The sequence below is a fragment of the Solanum verrucosum genome, unplaced genomic scaffold (genome assembly GCF_900185275.1).
Source record: "Solanum verrucosum unplaced genomic scaffold, falcon-dt-bn FXZP01000149.1, whole genome shotgun sequence".
NCBI lineage: Eukaryota > Viridiplantae > Streptophyta > Magnoliopsida > Solanales > Solanaceae > Solanum > Solanum verrucosum.
Genome location: NW_026020295.1, coordinates 478,901 through 495,095, shown reverse-complemented (window position 1 = coordinate 495,095; position 16,195 = coordinate 478,901). Strand labels below are relative to the sequence as shown.

The window sequence follows — 16,195 nt, the reverse complement described above, 5'->3', positions numbered from 1 at the left end:
GGGTGACTATTGTAATAATGTTTTTCATGCTTTGGTCCAGACAATAGTAATAAAGTAAAATTTTATTTGACCAAACCAAATATTATCATCTCCAAGTTCATAATATTTGTAGTTTTGACAAAATTGCAAAATTAAACTTATTTGAAATAAAGATCGATTCAAGATTTAAAATTTATAAATTTTGATGATCCGTTACTTGCCACAAAATTCACAACCCATTTAGTGCTACTAGATTTGCAATTCACTATATGTATATATTTAGTGAATTTCTCAATATAGATGAAGTTTGGACCAAGTATGAACTCGTACCGTATATTGTGCATTCACCCTTGATTTTAAAATTTTTGTTCTTTAGAAAAGTGTCAATGTGTGTTAATTACGTGACGCTTGAGAGAGATAAATAATACTTCTTTCGTTCACTTTTACTTGTCCATTATATTTAAAATATATTTTTACTCTTACTTGTCCACAATATTAAAAGTACATTTTCACTTTTATTTATTACTTTTAGCATATCAAAAGAAAAATATATTTTTCATGTTTTACCCTAAATATTAATTATTTATTCTCCGAATCATTTATCAAATCTTAAGACTAATTAAACATCAATTAATATGTATTGTGATAAAATATTTATATCAACTATTACTTTTTTAAAAACTTACAAATTCCAAATTGAACAAATAAAAATCAACATAGGCTTAAATACCAATATTTAACAATCAATGTCATAACTAAGTTTGACTCTCAAGTTGAGTAGCAACAACTCTTTAGGTTGATAGGTATGTCCATAAATATGTACAGTTGGGAGACTCTCGGTGTCGTTTGGTTGGGAATAAGTTATTTCGAAATAATTTATTTTGTGATAAGTTATATTATATATCATGTATATGGGATAAATTATTCCATTACTATGGTAAAAATGGTGAGATAAATAATCCAAGGACTATCTAATACCTCCAACCAAACATGAGATAAAATAATCCTACATTTTATCATTTGATTATTATACCTTATACCTCACACCGAATGACTCTTTATAGTTATAATCTTTTTGATATCAAAAAAATTATTATCATCTCCAAAAAAGTTTAAAGTTTATAAGCTCTGATTAATTCCTCGTTTGTCACAAAACTCACAACTTCTATAATTAAGTTTACAGTTTATTATATTTATATACATATTTTTGAAAAATTATCTAACACATATATTGAGTTTAGGCCAGACATACAAAGTTCAATCGAGCTTGTATCATATATTATGTATCCATTTTTTATTTTAAAATATTTCATTTTCTAGATAAACAAGAAGCATTTATTACTATTTTTTAAATGAAAAAAAATCACCCTTACTATCACATTATTGATGTCGATTGATGATTTTTAAAAAAACACTTTCTGATATTGAATTTTAAAAAAACTGTTAGATTTTCCACTCTATTTTAATTCGTTTTAAGATAAGAGTGAAAGCCTTGACCCAACCGAAAGTATGCTGTGTCTGTTTAGCACATGTTAATTGAGAGAGACATTTAAGAGAGATAAATAGTTGTTTGGTCAAGTAGTAAAATATTTATTGCTATTAAATATTTTTTTAAAAATATGTGTACACTTTCTAAAGGACACATAATATTATGGGTTGAGCTAGAAAGCAATTTATAGATTCAGCCGAAATCAATAAATTTATCCTAAATTATATATTTGTGACGTAAAATTCATTAAATATCTGTAAATTTAAAATTTTAAAATTAAGTTATTAATATTTGAATTTGTTTTTGTATAATTTAAAATTCGTAAAATTTAATTTTTTAAATGTCTCTGAATAATATAAACTAGAAGTGTCTTTTTAAGGACACACAAAATTCTTAAAAGACAGGAAGGAATGATAAAATTAACCCATAAAAATATGATCTTGCCAACATGTTACTTCTCCTGTCTCAGGTTTAGTCTAAAAAGGAATAACACATTTTATATTAGTAATAATTTAACTTTAGTCGAGGGTCTTTCAGAAACGAGATCTCTACCTCCGTGATGTAGTAATAAGGTCTACATATTTCAATCCTTCTTAGACTCACTTGTAGGATTTCATTGGATATGTTGTTGTTGTAAAATAATTTAACTTTAAAATGTCTATTTTATTCTTAATAAGATGATTTATAGTCACACAAATATTTATGACTTATTTTAGATTATAAGTTTCAAAAATATTTCTTTCTTTCTTATATCAATCAAATCATCATATAAATTGGTGTAAGAGGGAGTATTTATTAACTCAATACATTTTGATCCACTCAAATTAAGCCTAACTCACTCATTTTAACTCGTTCAAATTCTATCTAACCCGTTCATTTGATATCCTGATATCTTCCTAAGACCAATCATATTAATTCCCCATCAACATAGCAGACCAATAACTCCAGTTGGTTAAGACATTTTTGGTAGTTCACATATAATTGGTTTTGTGTAAGTCTTATTTACTTTTTTTTTTTTAAAAAAAAAATCGAAATCTATCTGTTCCAATTAATTTGATGAACAATTAATGTTGTCACCTACATCTTCATGAACATTAATTATTTTACAGCGAAGTTCAACATTCACCTGTTTCCAACTAACAACTTAATTAATTATACATTTAAATAATAAAGACGTATTATAGGCAGATAATTGATTGTATGTTGAACCCTTTTATTACCAAGAATGGTGGGTTTTAAATAGCATTAAGTCCATCAAAGCTGACTCTAATAGGTCGTTTGATCGGCGAATAAGTTATATTATCAATATTAAGATAACATATTGATGAGAATATTTAGTAGGATAACGATTTTAGTATGGTATAAAAATAATACAACAATTGTGATAGATAATCTTAAAATTGCTAATCACGTAATCAAAACTCAATCAAATATGAGATATAGTAGACAAGTAATCATCACTTAAGACCGTTAAGATCATTCACTTAATTTATTAGGAAAAATAAGTGAACGACCTTAACAGTCATTTTAGAAGTAACTCTGACAATTCAAAGTGTGGTTGAAGTTATATTTCTTTACTGAAAATAAAATAAAATGAGCACATATATGGAAATCTTTGGTTGATATATTATATATAAGTAGATCAAAGGTTCAATAATTTATATAGAAAAGGATCGAATTTATCCTTTTATTATTTGAGAAAGGTTTAAATTTTACCAAATGTTATATTATTCGAACGAAAAATCCTCCAATACTAACTAAAAAGCCAAACATCTCTTTCTACAAATGGCCTTTGAAATTTGGACTAAAATAATATACGATTTGAATTAAAATTACTGGAGTATATTTTATTGAACATATACTTTACATACTAGCTCCGCCCAATTATGCATGTGGAAATTAAAAGGACTCTGACAATTTAATTTTGTTTGTACCATTCAAATATTTTTTTCTTTAAAATAATCATGCATGATGCAATATAAAGATCCATAAATAGATATACAATACTATCTCTGTCTATTTTTAATTGTCATCGTTTTTTTTTTTAGAGTCAAACGATAATAACTTTGATTAATATTTTATGATATATTTTTCATTATATTGATATGCGAAAAATTGGAATTTATAGTACTTTTCGTATAGTTTTTGAATATCTAAATTTTTTGTTTAAAATATCAAATTCATAATCTAATTTAATTTTAAAAATTAGTGAAATTGACTTTCAAAAAACGTAATAGGACAATTAAAAGTGAACAGAGGAAGTATGCAGTTGTACCAAAGAAACATTGTATTAAATGTTACAAGTGCTCAATTATGAAGAGACAACTCCAATAACAAATGTTATACAATTATTGCGAGGCGTTCGCAAAACACTGTTTAAAAAATAGTTTTATTTTACTATATATAATAAGTTATTTGAAATAGGTTGATTTTATTTTTTATTACCTTTTTGGTTTAAAAATATTTCCATCATTATGTTTTTACCTAAAACATATCCCCCAACTAACTAAATAACTTTTAAAATATCTTTCTTACTAACAATTATTTCAAAAAAAGAAAAGAAAAGAGAAGTAACTTTTTTAGCTTTCGAAAAAAAGAAATAAATCTAGTGCTTTAAAAGCTTAGGGTGCATTTGAACATGCAATTACATATATGTTTTGAAAAATTGATTTCAAACAACGATTTATCAATAGGGTGTGTTAGAATATTCTGATATCTTGTTTATGAAGTACGATTTGCTTATTTATTAAGAAGAATTGAAGAAATTTTGATAGTTTTCACAACTTGTGAATTTTTTATATTTATGAAAAAAAAAATACAACTTAAAAAAGTTTATATTACATCTGAACAAAATTTCAACTTTAAATTATGATTTCATATCACATGTCCAATTAGCCCTTAGTCAAACACCGATAGCTTTAAAAAAAACTTGACCTAACAAGCTACAAATATTATAACATGCAATTATCTTTTAATTAATCTAATTATATAAATAAATAATTTTACACTATCATACATGCAACTTAGAATCTATTAAGTTCTTAAATAAATTATAACAAAGCAAACAAAGAATTTAAAATTTATTAAAAATTGAGCGAGTTGAGTTGTCATTCGATTTTTAATTTATTTCAGTCTAACTCATTTTAACATAAGTAACTAATAACATGTTTATGGTGAATTTCATACCTAAATTATCACTTATTAACTACTTGTGTCAAAATTATTATCTTGCCTTTTTTTTTGGTTTCCCATATAATTATTTTGTTTTACTTTTCCAGCACAATTTCTTAAATGATGTTAGGTATGAGAAAATAATTAATATATTTGATCAAATTTTTTTGGATGATTCAATTTATGACCCAAAGAAAAACGACAGATCACCTACATTATTATCATTCACTTTAATTTTTTTTTGTTTGTCTTTTCCCCATTCTTAAGAAAAAATTGGAAATTGTCCATTTACTAATTAATGATGTTAGGTTAAGATAATTTATCTTTAAAAGTATTTTACTAATAATGATGTATATTTTATATAAATTACTTATCAAAAATTCCATAACTTTATTTTTCTAAAATTTAAAATTCATAAACTCGAAATTTTAATTTGTGTCTCTACTTTCAAAAATCAACATACTATCAGAAACAACATAAATTAATAATGCAAATCTCGGACTCTTTTTACTTAAATAAAATTATTTATACATATTAAATATTTTAAAATATATTTAAATACAAAATTTGCATTAAAATCGACCCATAACTATAATGGTGACTCTACCCAAGATTAAATTGTACCAACTATATTAACTATTTGTGGGTTACACAAAATATCAATATTAGATAAAAAAAAAATATTTTCCAAAAAAAAAAAAGACTTAGATCAAACCCCATGTATATATTGAGCGTAGCACGGAAATTCACCACAAATAAAATGGAGGATTTTTAAAAAATGATGAGCTTTTTCCTAGCTAGTGTATCATCTTGTGTTGTCAGTTGTCACCATAAATATAGAGAAAGGCAAGACAATCATTTTTAATTAGAGGCTTTGAATTTGAGTCTCCTTAAATACAGAATCACCATTTTTAAAAAGCATTTTACCATTCAATATAGAATTTTCTAGCGTAAATTTGAATTTAAACAGACTCTAATATAAATATCAGATGATATCATATGGATAACTAAAAAAAAAGAAAGAGAAAGGCAAGATAATCATTAATTCTATGTGTCTCAATTTATGTGACACACTTTTTTAAATTCGTTAAAAAAAGAATATCACTTTTTTGTAATTAATTTTAAAATTTCTCTTTTATCTTTAATGAAATAATTTGTAACCGCACAAAAATTTAAAATTTGTTTTAGACCATAAATTTTAGAAGTCATCCTATTTTTGCCTATAAAAGCCTAGTAATGTTACACAACTATCTTCAAGTATTTTGAAAATGGCAACTAATTGCAATGGAAATGGAGCTTCAATTTTTTCTCCCAAGTTGCAAGTTGAAGCAATTCAAACTGTGATACCAATGAAGATAACCGATCCACGATTCTCGAGGCGAATCGCGATACCTGAGAATTTCGACTTGGGTAATTTGCAAAGGCGTTTTCACATGGTTTTGTACTACAACAAGGCGTCAGAGACGGATTCAGGATGGATAGTCGCTGGTTGGTTTAAGGAGTCATTGGGAAGTGCAATAGTTGAAAATCCAATATTTGCTGGAAGATTAAGAAAATTAGAGGATGATTTTGAATTAGTTCCAAATGATTCTGGTGTTAGAATGCTTGAAGCTAATTTTCCAATGAATATGGTTGATTTTATTGATCTCAAGAAGAAGGAAAATATTGAAAATGAACTTGTTTATTGGGAAGATATTCATGAAACAAGTCCTCAATTTTCTCCCCTTTTCTTAATCCAGGTAAGTACAAGAATAAACTTAATACTTTCTCCGTTTCAATTTATGTGATATTTATCACATTTCAAAATTTAAACAAATTTTTCTTTCTTTAATTATAAGTACTTTTTTTAATATCTCGAATTATAAATTATTGTCACTTGTAGTATATATTTTTTTTATGCAGTTTTCAAATATATAATTTCTATTTCAAAAATCATCAAGATTCATGTCCAAACTTACAATTAAAATTAAACTATTTGATTCTCAAAATTTGAATGGTGCCACATTAATTGGACATAGGGAGTAATAATTTCTTGGAAAATAATCCTCATGTTTTAATTTGTTTGTATGGTTTTGATTTGATATAGAGTTTAAAAACAAGACAAAAATAGAGTTTTAAATTTTATGGTTTTAAACTAAGATATGTAAAATATAACTCAAAATACTTTTTATTTTTGAAATTTTAAACACGTCATGTGAAAAAATTAAATTAAATAATTATAAAAAAAACATTTTTTCTAAAAACAGACCAATTAGGGCCTTCATTCGATTTAGGCCAATAGCTGTTAGAATTAGGCCAATAGGGCACACCACATATATTGATAAGAAAGCACCCTTCTTAAAAAAAAATTATATTGTGTAGATAAAATAATTAGAATTTAATGGTCGAGCTAGAAATTTTTATTAATGACGTTCGAAGTAAATATACAAAGAAGTTAATAGTATTCAATATTTAATACACACATACATATAATTTTACTAGTGAAAATTCTGACTCGGCTACTAATGTATTCAGATGACTAACTTTCCAATGTTAAATCTTTCTTCTTACTCATTTTCCAGGTGACAAATTTCAAGTGTGGAGGATACTCAATTGGAATAAGTTGTAGCTTATTTCTAGCTGACCCTTTTGCTATGACAAGTTTTTTAAAATCTTGGTCCAAAATCCACAACAACCTTGTCTCACAAATTGACTCACCAAAACTACCAGCATTTTACACACCAAATTTCACAAAAATTGGCTCTTCACCAACTCTATCTACTACAAGTCCAAAAACAAAAAATCAAATCACAAATACTCTAATTTTCAAGAATCCCAAAACCCCTTTGAAAATGAACAACAATGAATTCCTCAAGAATCTTACATCAAAATGTATTGGAGAAATAGAGGGAAAAATTGGTAAAAATATATCTTCAAATTTCACTATTTTAGTGAAAGAGACTTTTGGAAGTATTAAGATGGAAAATTGTTCAAGAGAGGAGATAATTAAGGAGGAGGAAAGTGGATTATTATCTATAATTTCAACAAATTGGAATGATTTGGGAGCTGATAAAGTAAGATTTATTGAAGGAAATGAGGCTATTCATGTTTCATGTTGGATTATTAACGGAGAAAATAATCAAGATCTTGTGATGATTAGTCCAACTAATGATGAAGACAACTCTGAACTAAACATTATAATTACAATCTCTAATTAGATTCTTATAAGGTTGATAAATTTAAATTGTATTCATTTTCTCAATTTCCACCAAGAAAAAAAAGGTGCTGACTCTTTTTTGAATCTTGCGTGAACGCAATATATTATTCTTTATTTTAATTTTGGGCTTTTGGTAGACATTGATTCTCTCTTCACTAGTTGTTCAAGGGAATTGCTGTACTATTTTTAGTTATTATATATATGTTCTTGGAAATGAAAACTAGCTGCTTTTGTTTATTTTTGTATTTATAAGCTTTTGTGAATTCAAATGTCAATGCATAAAAGTTAAAACTTCTTTTTAGTATTATGAATTTGGGATGCATTTGACTTAATTTGTCTCAATCATGTACCCTTTAAATGACTTGTAATTATATTGGTCGATGATACTTGATAGTAAGGTGAGGGTAACTATTGATGTGAAAGTTGAAAGCTATAGTGAATGATGATAATGACGATGGTTGGTGATATATAATGATGCTTGTATTTCTACTCTCAATTGCCATTGAGTTATTTCTCACTTCACATTAAAATTGTCCATTTTTAAATATCTTACAAATTTTAAGCAAATCATAATAAAAAAATAACATGCAAACATAAGGGACCAAACCTGGGCCTCATGTAAGTTTTGCGTATACCCTTACCACTACGCAATAGATATGCATTGGTTCTAAGGAATTTAAAAAAATATATACTATATATACCAATATAAAGTAAAAATTTAACATATATAGTGTAATTTTCCGACCCTAACACTATCGTAGCTCTGCCCCTACATAGCTATGGTGAATTATTGCTAATGATGATGGTGAATAATAATGATGATTGTCGTTGGTACGTATTGGTGATCATGATAGTTTTCTAGTTGATAATGGTGGACGATGACAATAAACTAATGGAATTAAACATTTCTTTTTACTTATTATAATTATTAATCATTTGATGGTGTTAAGCCAGTTGTGTTTCACAGATCAGCTATCCCCCACATACAGAACAACCCACTCCCTCCTAACTTCTCCTTTTGACTCGGACCTATTTTTCTCTCTCCGCCACGTGTCACCTCAATAAAAACATCTCCACAACCGAAAAATTCATTTTTCGCTCTCTCTCTCTGCTCGGAAAATTTTGAGGTACTGCACTTTTCTGCCCCTCCGAATTTCATTCAGATTTCTCTGTAAATTTTGATCTGAAGTTTTTTTTCTTCGTTCGCCATTTCTCTGATCCTTTTCGTTCAATTTAGGTGCGTTTTTTTTTTGCGATTGATACCTGTTTTTGTTCGTTCGGAGATGCATTGTTGTGATTTAGTTGTAGATTTTCGTAGCAATTGATTTGATTGATTGAGTGATAAAGATTCTATTTCACTTCGGAGAATTTGAAAAAAAAAATAATCTGTTTTTGCTCGGGATATTGAATTTGAGGTAATGTATTTCTCACAGCCGAAGTTTCACTAAAAAGTTCTGTTAGTTTGATTTGTGGTTTCGTTTTCTCCTTACGCTGTTCGGTGATTATCAGTTTTCGTTCAATGAATGTCCGATTTTTTTATTTTTTTTTGCGATTGATATATGTTTTGTTTGTTTTGAGATGCATTGTTGTGATTAACATAGATGTTAGGGTTTGTGATTTGGTTATTGATTTTAGTTGTAATTGATTTGAATGATTGATTAGGTTTTGGTGTCAGAACGGAAAATTTCACTTTTTTTATTTGGTGTGTAGCTAAGTGAGTTTTGAGGTAATGCAATTTGACATCTGATTTTCACTTTAGTAAATTAAAAATGAGTTTGATTTTGAGTTTTTTTTTTTCCCTTCTTATGCCATTCTCTGATACTGAGTTTTCGTTGGATTAAGGGCCGCTTTTTTTGTTGCAATTGATATATGATTTGTTTGTTTTGACATGCTTTGTTGTAATTAACATAGGCGCTAGAGTTTTGTGTTTGATTTGAGTGATTATGGTAGTGATTTGATATGATTGATCAGGTTTTGGTTTCACAACGGAAATTTCTCTTTTTTTTCTCTGCTCAGAAATCGGAATAGCTAAGTGAGTTTTGAGGTAATGCATTTTCACCTATGAATTTCACTAGAAAAAATTCAATGAGTTTGATTTGAGTGTTTTTTTTCCCTCTCACCCTTCCGTGATCATCAGTTTTTGTTTAATCAAGGTTCATTTTATCTTCTTTTTTTTTCTTCGTCTGTGTGTTTTGTTATTGTGATTGATATCTGTTTGTTTGTTTTGAGATGCATTGTTGTGATTAACATAGGTGCTAGTGTTTGTGATTTGGTTATCGGTTTATGTGGTAATTGATTTGATTTGAGTGATTGATCAGGTTTCAGCTTTCATCATGAGTGCTGGTGCTACCAACCAGTTGATATCTGTTAGTCCTCCGGAGCTCAAATTCCAATGTAATCTATCTCTCTCTCTCTTCATTGTTTATTTGTTGTTAAGACAATTTGAATGTATAAGAATTTCTGTTTAAGAATCTTGTTGTGTGGGTTTACAAGTTAAGATGTGTAAGTAGAAAGGGGAAATGATTTTGCTTTCAGTTGATCTTTTTCAACATTGACCAGAAATGAGCTCTTTGGACAACTTATGAGAAAATCTTTTTGAACCTGATTTTTACAAACATTAGTAGATAATAGTATTTCTTTTGCATGAAGATTTTGAGTGGGAAAACATTCTCAAACTCTTTAGTTCATTACAAAAAGAAGAGATTTCGCAGAACCTTAAGCAACCACGTTTTGCAAGATTTTTGTATGATTTCAGTAACTTTCTGGTGGAAAAATGCTGCCTAGTATCACCTCTGTGCTATTTTTGTTATTCTCATTAATAGGATTTTCTGTGATGTGGAAATGTGTAATTCCATTCATTTGATCGGAAGTGACTGCCTATTGCTTGAGAAGTTGGACAACTCTGATACTCACGGTGCTCAAGAGCTAACAGACATTGTGAAATAATCTCATTGTACAACATTAAGAATATGTTTGAGAAGTGGATATGGTGAAGGAACTGTTCAAAATCATATTTTTTATCCTGTTTCATTTTATATGGCAATGTTACTATTTGGAGAATCGAGCATCTTTGTCTTCACCTACAACTTTATCAAATACTTTTTGAATATATTTACTCGTCATACACACTCATGTTTGGTTGTGGTTCTGGCATTTCCTGTCTCAGTTGAGTTGGACAAACAAAGCTACTGTGATCTTAAAGTCACAAACAGCACAGATCAATGTGTTGCTTTTAAGGTTTGCTTCATCTTGATTGGAAGAAATTCCACAAATCCTTCATTTCTTCTTTAAGAACTTCTATAACTCATTTCCTTGGTTCACTCTTCCTATACTGCTTGTTTTTATTTGATAGGTGAAAACTACTTCTCCAAAGAAGTACTTTGTCCGACCAAACACTGGTATTATACAGCCTTGGGATTCAGGTTTCATTCGAGGTGCCGTTCTTGAGCTTGAATGTCTTTGCAATTCGCATAATTTTTTTTTCTAAATTACAGATAGTGTTATTTGTTGTAACAGAATATGTACACAAGACCCTGTAGGCCTAAAATTTTACAGAAACCGAATCAAATTATACCTCAAGCGTAAAAGTACAGTGGGATATTGCATTAGATTATATATAGCTAGAGTCTAGAGATATGCCCCAATGTTGTATGGTGGCTTAGATTGATTTACGTGAGTTGTTATTTGTCTCTCACTTAGGTAGACTACAAACCTTTATCTTTCAGGATTGTGATGAAGCGATGCTTCAATGGCTTTAAGTGTCACACTGCACACATTTTCTTTTATAATATATTGATTTTCACAGAAAAGTTACCATTATGGCGATTGCTATACTAATTAACCAATAAAAAGGGAAGGTATCAAGGATTATTTCACATACATTTTGTGCAGTTTGAAGTCATCTGTAAAATGGGAAACATTATATGATATACCCCTCTTCGCTTTGACCAGATCAGTGCAGTTGATCAAGAAGGGATGTCAACTAGACAGATCCTCTTTCACTATCTGTGTCCTTTGATTGTTTTTTTTTTTTTGGTAAAGTAACAATTTTATTACAAAAAAGGTGTTAGTTACAAAACCAAATAGGGCTGACCACCTGTTTTTGTAAGAATACAGACTCAAACAATTTTATCTTGATCGTTACAATTTTATGATGTTGTTTGCTACATGAAAATTGCTTCCGCAATAGTCTACTATTGTAATCCCAAGATCGTTATCTTTTCAGTAGGGCGGATTGGCATTTTATATTTAGGTTAAGTTTTTGATGTGTCTGCAGTCACTCTTCAAGCTCAAAAGGAGTACCCAGCAGATATGCAATGCAAGGACAAATTCCTCCTACAGAGCGCAATTGTGAATAATGATACTGATGAACTTCCTCCAGATACTGTAAGAATTTTATTTCAAGAGAATCTGTGTAATATGCTTACAGAGTGAATAGCCTTCTTGTATTATATTAGTATTATTTTATTTTTATAAATGTTCTATACTTCTGTTAATTTATCTTTGATGCATCCAGTTTAATAAGGATGGTGGAAGAACTGTAGAAGAGTGCAAGCTTAGGGTTGTTTACATGTCTTCTCATTCCTCTCCTGGACCTTATGAAGATGTATTTCGACAAAGTTCTGATTTCACTTCAGTAAGTTCTAACTTTAGCTAGCATTTTTGTCTACCACTTCAAGTGCTTATTTGAACCTCACGTTTTTCACTAGGGATAGATATTTCTTCCCAGATGTAATAATGCTGAGTTTCTTGGTAGATGATGGCTAGTGGCTGAGATTTATAAGCATGCAGCTAAAATTCTCTTAGTTTTGGAAAACTAGGCTTATTTTGTGCACTGATAAATTTCTCATATTTGCCTTTCTACTTTTCTCATCCTACATTGAAAAGCCAGAGACTGCTCACTTTTGTGATATAATTTGTGCTTTTGGTTGACTGTCAGTGTCTGGGAATTGATTTATAATGTAGAACACTTACTATAATACCCATACGGAGATGTCCATATAAGACACATTGGGTAGCAAAAGGAGCACTAAAGGGCCCATGCTTGAAGCAGGATTTATTTTTTGGAACATTTATCCAAGAAGTTCAGTCACTAGAAAGTCCATTTACTCAGCTTAGTTACTCTCTCTCTGCCTCATTCGCAACAAAGAGTCTATCCTCTCTGAAGTCTGGGAAAATGCGTAGAGCATGTAATGTCTTTGAGTAACTTTTCAAAAGAACCTATTACTTTATTTCCCCACTTATGCAATACAAAAACATAAAAAGTACATTGAGTGACTTTTCTAAAGCAGTAATTACCTGATATCCTCTGATTTAATGATAAGATTCTGAAAACAGATGGTTTTGCTTCCCATTTTAAGGCAACTATGCAATACCATAGCCTAGAAACTGCTAACTTTAAGCACTGGTTATCTGTAATGTCATTGTGTTCAATTTTCCCCCACTTATAGTCGGTCAACGAATATTCTGTTAGGCTTGAGGAAATATCTAGATTGTGATGGTAGGGAAACTTTTATGCACATTTCTAGTGTGCACGCACGTGTCTGTGTCCTTTAAACATTTCTAATCATAATTGCGTATTCTAGTATTCTACAAGAGGATAAATTTTAAGTGCCCTGTGTGTCTGACTTGGGAAGAGTTCTGCTTGTATGCTATTTTCTATTATGCTATGATCTTTTTTTGGTCAATATTCTGCAATGATCTACTCCAACTATGTACATGAAGATAAAGATAGACTAGCAGCTAAGTGCCAATTAATGCTAAAAATTTCCCTTTGTTGGTATAGAATCAAGCGTTGCAGCGTATCAAAGATGAAAGGGATGCAGCTGTCCGACAAACACAACAGCTGATCCAGGATCTGGTTAGTTTACTTATTTAGATTTTCCCTTTAATGTGTATCGTTGCAACTTAATTCTTATAGGGTGTATGCTAGTCTAAATCAATAAATAATAGAACATAGCTCAATCTGCAGAGATAAACTAGTTAGAGTAATCCTCATTAACACATGGTAAGTGGTTAATAATATATTCGAAGTTCTTACATTTGACTCAGTAATAATTCATGTAAGCCACCTTATTTTGCAGTTAATAGGATTTCAATTGGTAAAACAGAGACGGTAGTTTCTGGGAGAAAAAAATCTCGAAGTTGCACTTTTAGCAGGGAAAGCATGATAAGTTTGGTGAATAGGAATTTTCTTAGATACTTCTTTCTTTATTAGGAGCAGACAGTAAGTATGCAAAAGAGAAGGGGATAGGAAATTAACTTGACCACTAATTTACATAGGTATACAATAGTAACCAAGTATCTAACATTTTGATATTTCGTGTCTCTCGGGAGGCAAGAATGATGATGGACTTGTACGAGCTTCAATTTTGAACTCATATCATCTTCAACACAACACGTTGCACGGATGTGGTGTAAAATAGGAAAGTCTTTTTGTGTTATGGACGGATGAGGATAAAGAAGCTAGTCCAGGAGAGTCTGGTTCGGGTAGATGTAATTGGAACATAAGCTCTTTGAGAAGAAAATGATGAATCAGTGAGCAGTGAGGATACATAAAGTCTATCCAAACTCGCCTGGGTTGAGGCCTAGTTGTTGTTGTATCAACTTCTACACATGAATCTATGACCCACCTTTCTCATATTTTTCTGCTTCTCTAACTTGCAGGAAATGATGAAGAGACGAAGAAGTCGGAATGATCCAGGCTTCTCTCTGAGGTTTGCAATTGTTGTGGGAGTCATTGGCCTAATGGTTGGCTTTCTGCTGAAATTGTTGTCTTCACCTTCAGTAGAATAGCTTGCATTAGGGTAAGCTGTCTACATCATACCCCTTGGGTACGTCCCCGGCACCTACTAACGTGGGATGCTTTGTGAACCGGGCTGCCTTTTTTTACCTTAAGTAGAATAGCTCATGTTTCTTCATTCTCGGATTTAACTGTATAATTTTCTATTTTTGATGAAGCCTGAGAGGAAAAGACCTTGCGTAGCTCTATTAATTTTGTGTAAATTGATTAATTTATAATTTACTTATAATCCTTTCCCATTATATATTTTGTATATATACTAGGGTGGCTCGAGGGCAAAGCTAGTAAACCATTGGTTTAGGCGCCAAAATGTATGATTTTATTTTCACTTAAAACAATATTGAAGATTGTAAATAAGTTCAAAATTATCATATATTATCATATTATTAGGAAGCTCCAAAGTGTAAAGTCGAATACCATTTTATCCCTATACTAAAACTTTTTTTTAAAATCATATATTATTAGTTATTATATATTAATTATTATGGGATGCTAGAAATCTACTCTTTTTTTTAATGAAATAGTAAAATGCCTGAAGAATTTGAAAAGTTAGTTTTTCATTGAAAACATAATAAAAGATTGCATTCATCTATTTGAACCGTCAATCATTACTATTAAAATATAAAGAATGTGAGGAGCTAACATAAATATAAAGAATGTGAAGAGTTAACATTGAATTAAAGTCATAATAAAAGAGCATAATCATCTATATAATCAAATATATACCGATCACTTTGATAGGAAAGAAAGGAGAGAAAAACTCATGAATTTTGTGGATTAATGGTGGAGGAGAGAATTTTGTTCTCATTTTTTTTCTTAGAGAAATCTAATTCATATATATATATACTAGAGGGTGAAGCCCATGCACAACACGGACCCAACATATCAAACACTTAAATTTTTCTTTCAATAGTAATTGAAAAGGTAAATGTGTCACCCTATAATTAAAATAAAAATGGATACTGAATATCCATAGTGCAGAATTTTTCTATACATAGGTATAGTATGTATAAGTTCGTTCCTTACAATGTGTGCAAGAAAATGTAACTGTGCTGTTCCAACAACCAATCTAAAGGATTTTTCTGCTTTTAACTTCATTTGTGCTCATGTGGGTATGAAGATGCATATAATAGTTTTTTTATTTGTTAATTCAAGTCTCCCATGCAAACACATGAGAAAATAAGATAAGAATTAGTAGCATTTAATATAAGATTTTTCTTTTTTTGAACCACATTAGCTTTTCTCCAGTTGTTGTTGATATCATGAACTTTATAAACAACCAAGCAACAATGACAAATATAAAGAGCCGAAGGTGGAATAACATGTCTTGAGACGTAGAAGTGAAATACAGAAATCAACGAAAAAAATCAAATTTTGTTGCATATATATAAGAAAGAGTTGTACCCCATGAAGGTAAGGTTCCAATTTCAAAGACTCGTGTTGATTTTGACACATTACTCTACATAATCAAATCAAGTAATCATAAAAATATTTGTACCAAAGAAGAATATGAATATTAAATAAGCTATAAAAAAAAAAAAAAACTTATCAAAGCTTT

At 29.6% G+C, this 16,195-nt stretch overlaps 3 protein-coding genes across 6 annotated transcripts in view; 2 read left to right on the top strand and 1 right to left on the bottom strand.

Moving 5' to 3' along the window:
- The window catches only part of LOC125834644 (nudix hydrolase 8-like), a 117,596-nt gene that overhangs the window by 53,520 nt on the left and 47,881 nt on the right, over positions 1 to 16,195 (bottom strand). The gene's annotated exons all lie outside the window — the stretch shown is intronic.
- LOC125834640 (hydroxycinnamoyltransferase-like) lies at positions 5,890 to 7,842 on the top strand. The gene is made up of 2 exons (XM_049513770.1): positions 5,890 to 6,378; positions 7,201 to 7,842. Exons 1-2 carry the CDS (start codon positions 5,908 to 5,910, stop codon positions 7,834 to 7,836), a joined length of 1,107 nt encoding a protein of 368 aa, XP_049369727.1. The 5' UTR covers positions 5,890 to 5,907; the 3' UTR covers positions 7,837 to 7,842.
- LOC125834651 (vesicle-associated protein 2-1-like) lies at positions 8,896 to 14,879 on the top strand. 4 transcript variants are annotated; one of them, XM_049513784.1, is made up of 8 exons: positions 8,896 to 8,962; positions 10,154 to 10,229; positions 11,002 to 11,072; positions 11,188 to 11,269; positions 12,112 to 12,221; positions 12,352 to 12,471; positions 13,621 to 13,695; positions 14,502 to 14,879. In XM_049513784.1, exons 2-8 carry the CDS (start codon positions 10,169 to 10,171, stop codon positions 14,628 to 14,630), a joined length of 648 nt encoding a protein of 215 aa, XP_049369741.1. In that variant the 5' UTR covers positions 8,896 to 8,962; positions 10,154 to 10,168; the 3' UTR covers positions 14,631 to 14,879. The 4 variants fall into 4 exon arrangements, with proteins under 4 accessions (XP_049369741.1, XP_049369744.1, XP_049369740.1 ...); XM_049513787.1 differs by lacking the exon at positions 8,896 to 8,962 and adding an exon at positions 9,057 to 9,072; XM_049513783.1 differs by lacking the exon at positions 8,896 to 8,962 and adding an exon at positions 9,341 to 9,360.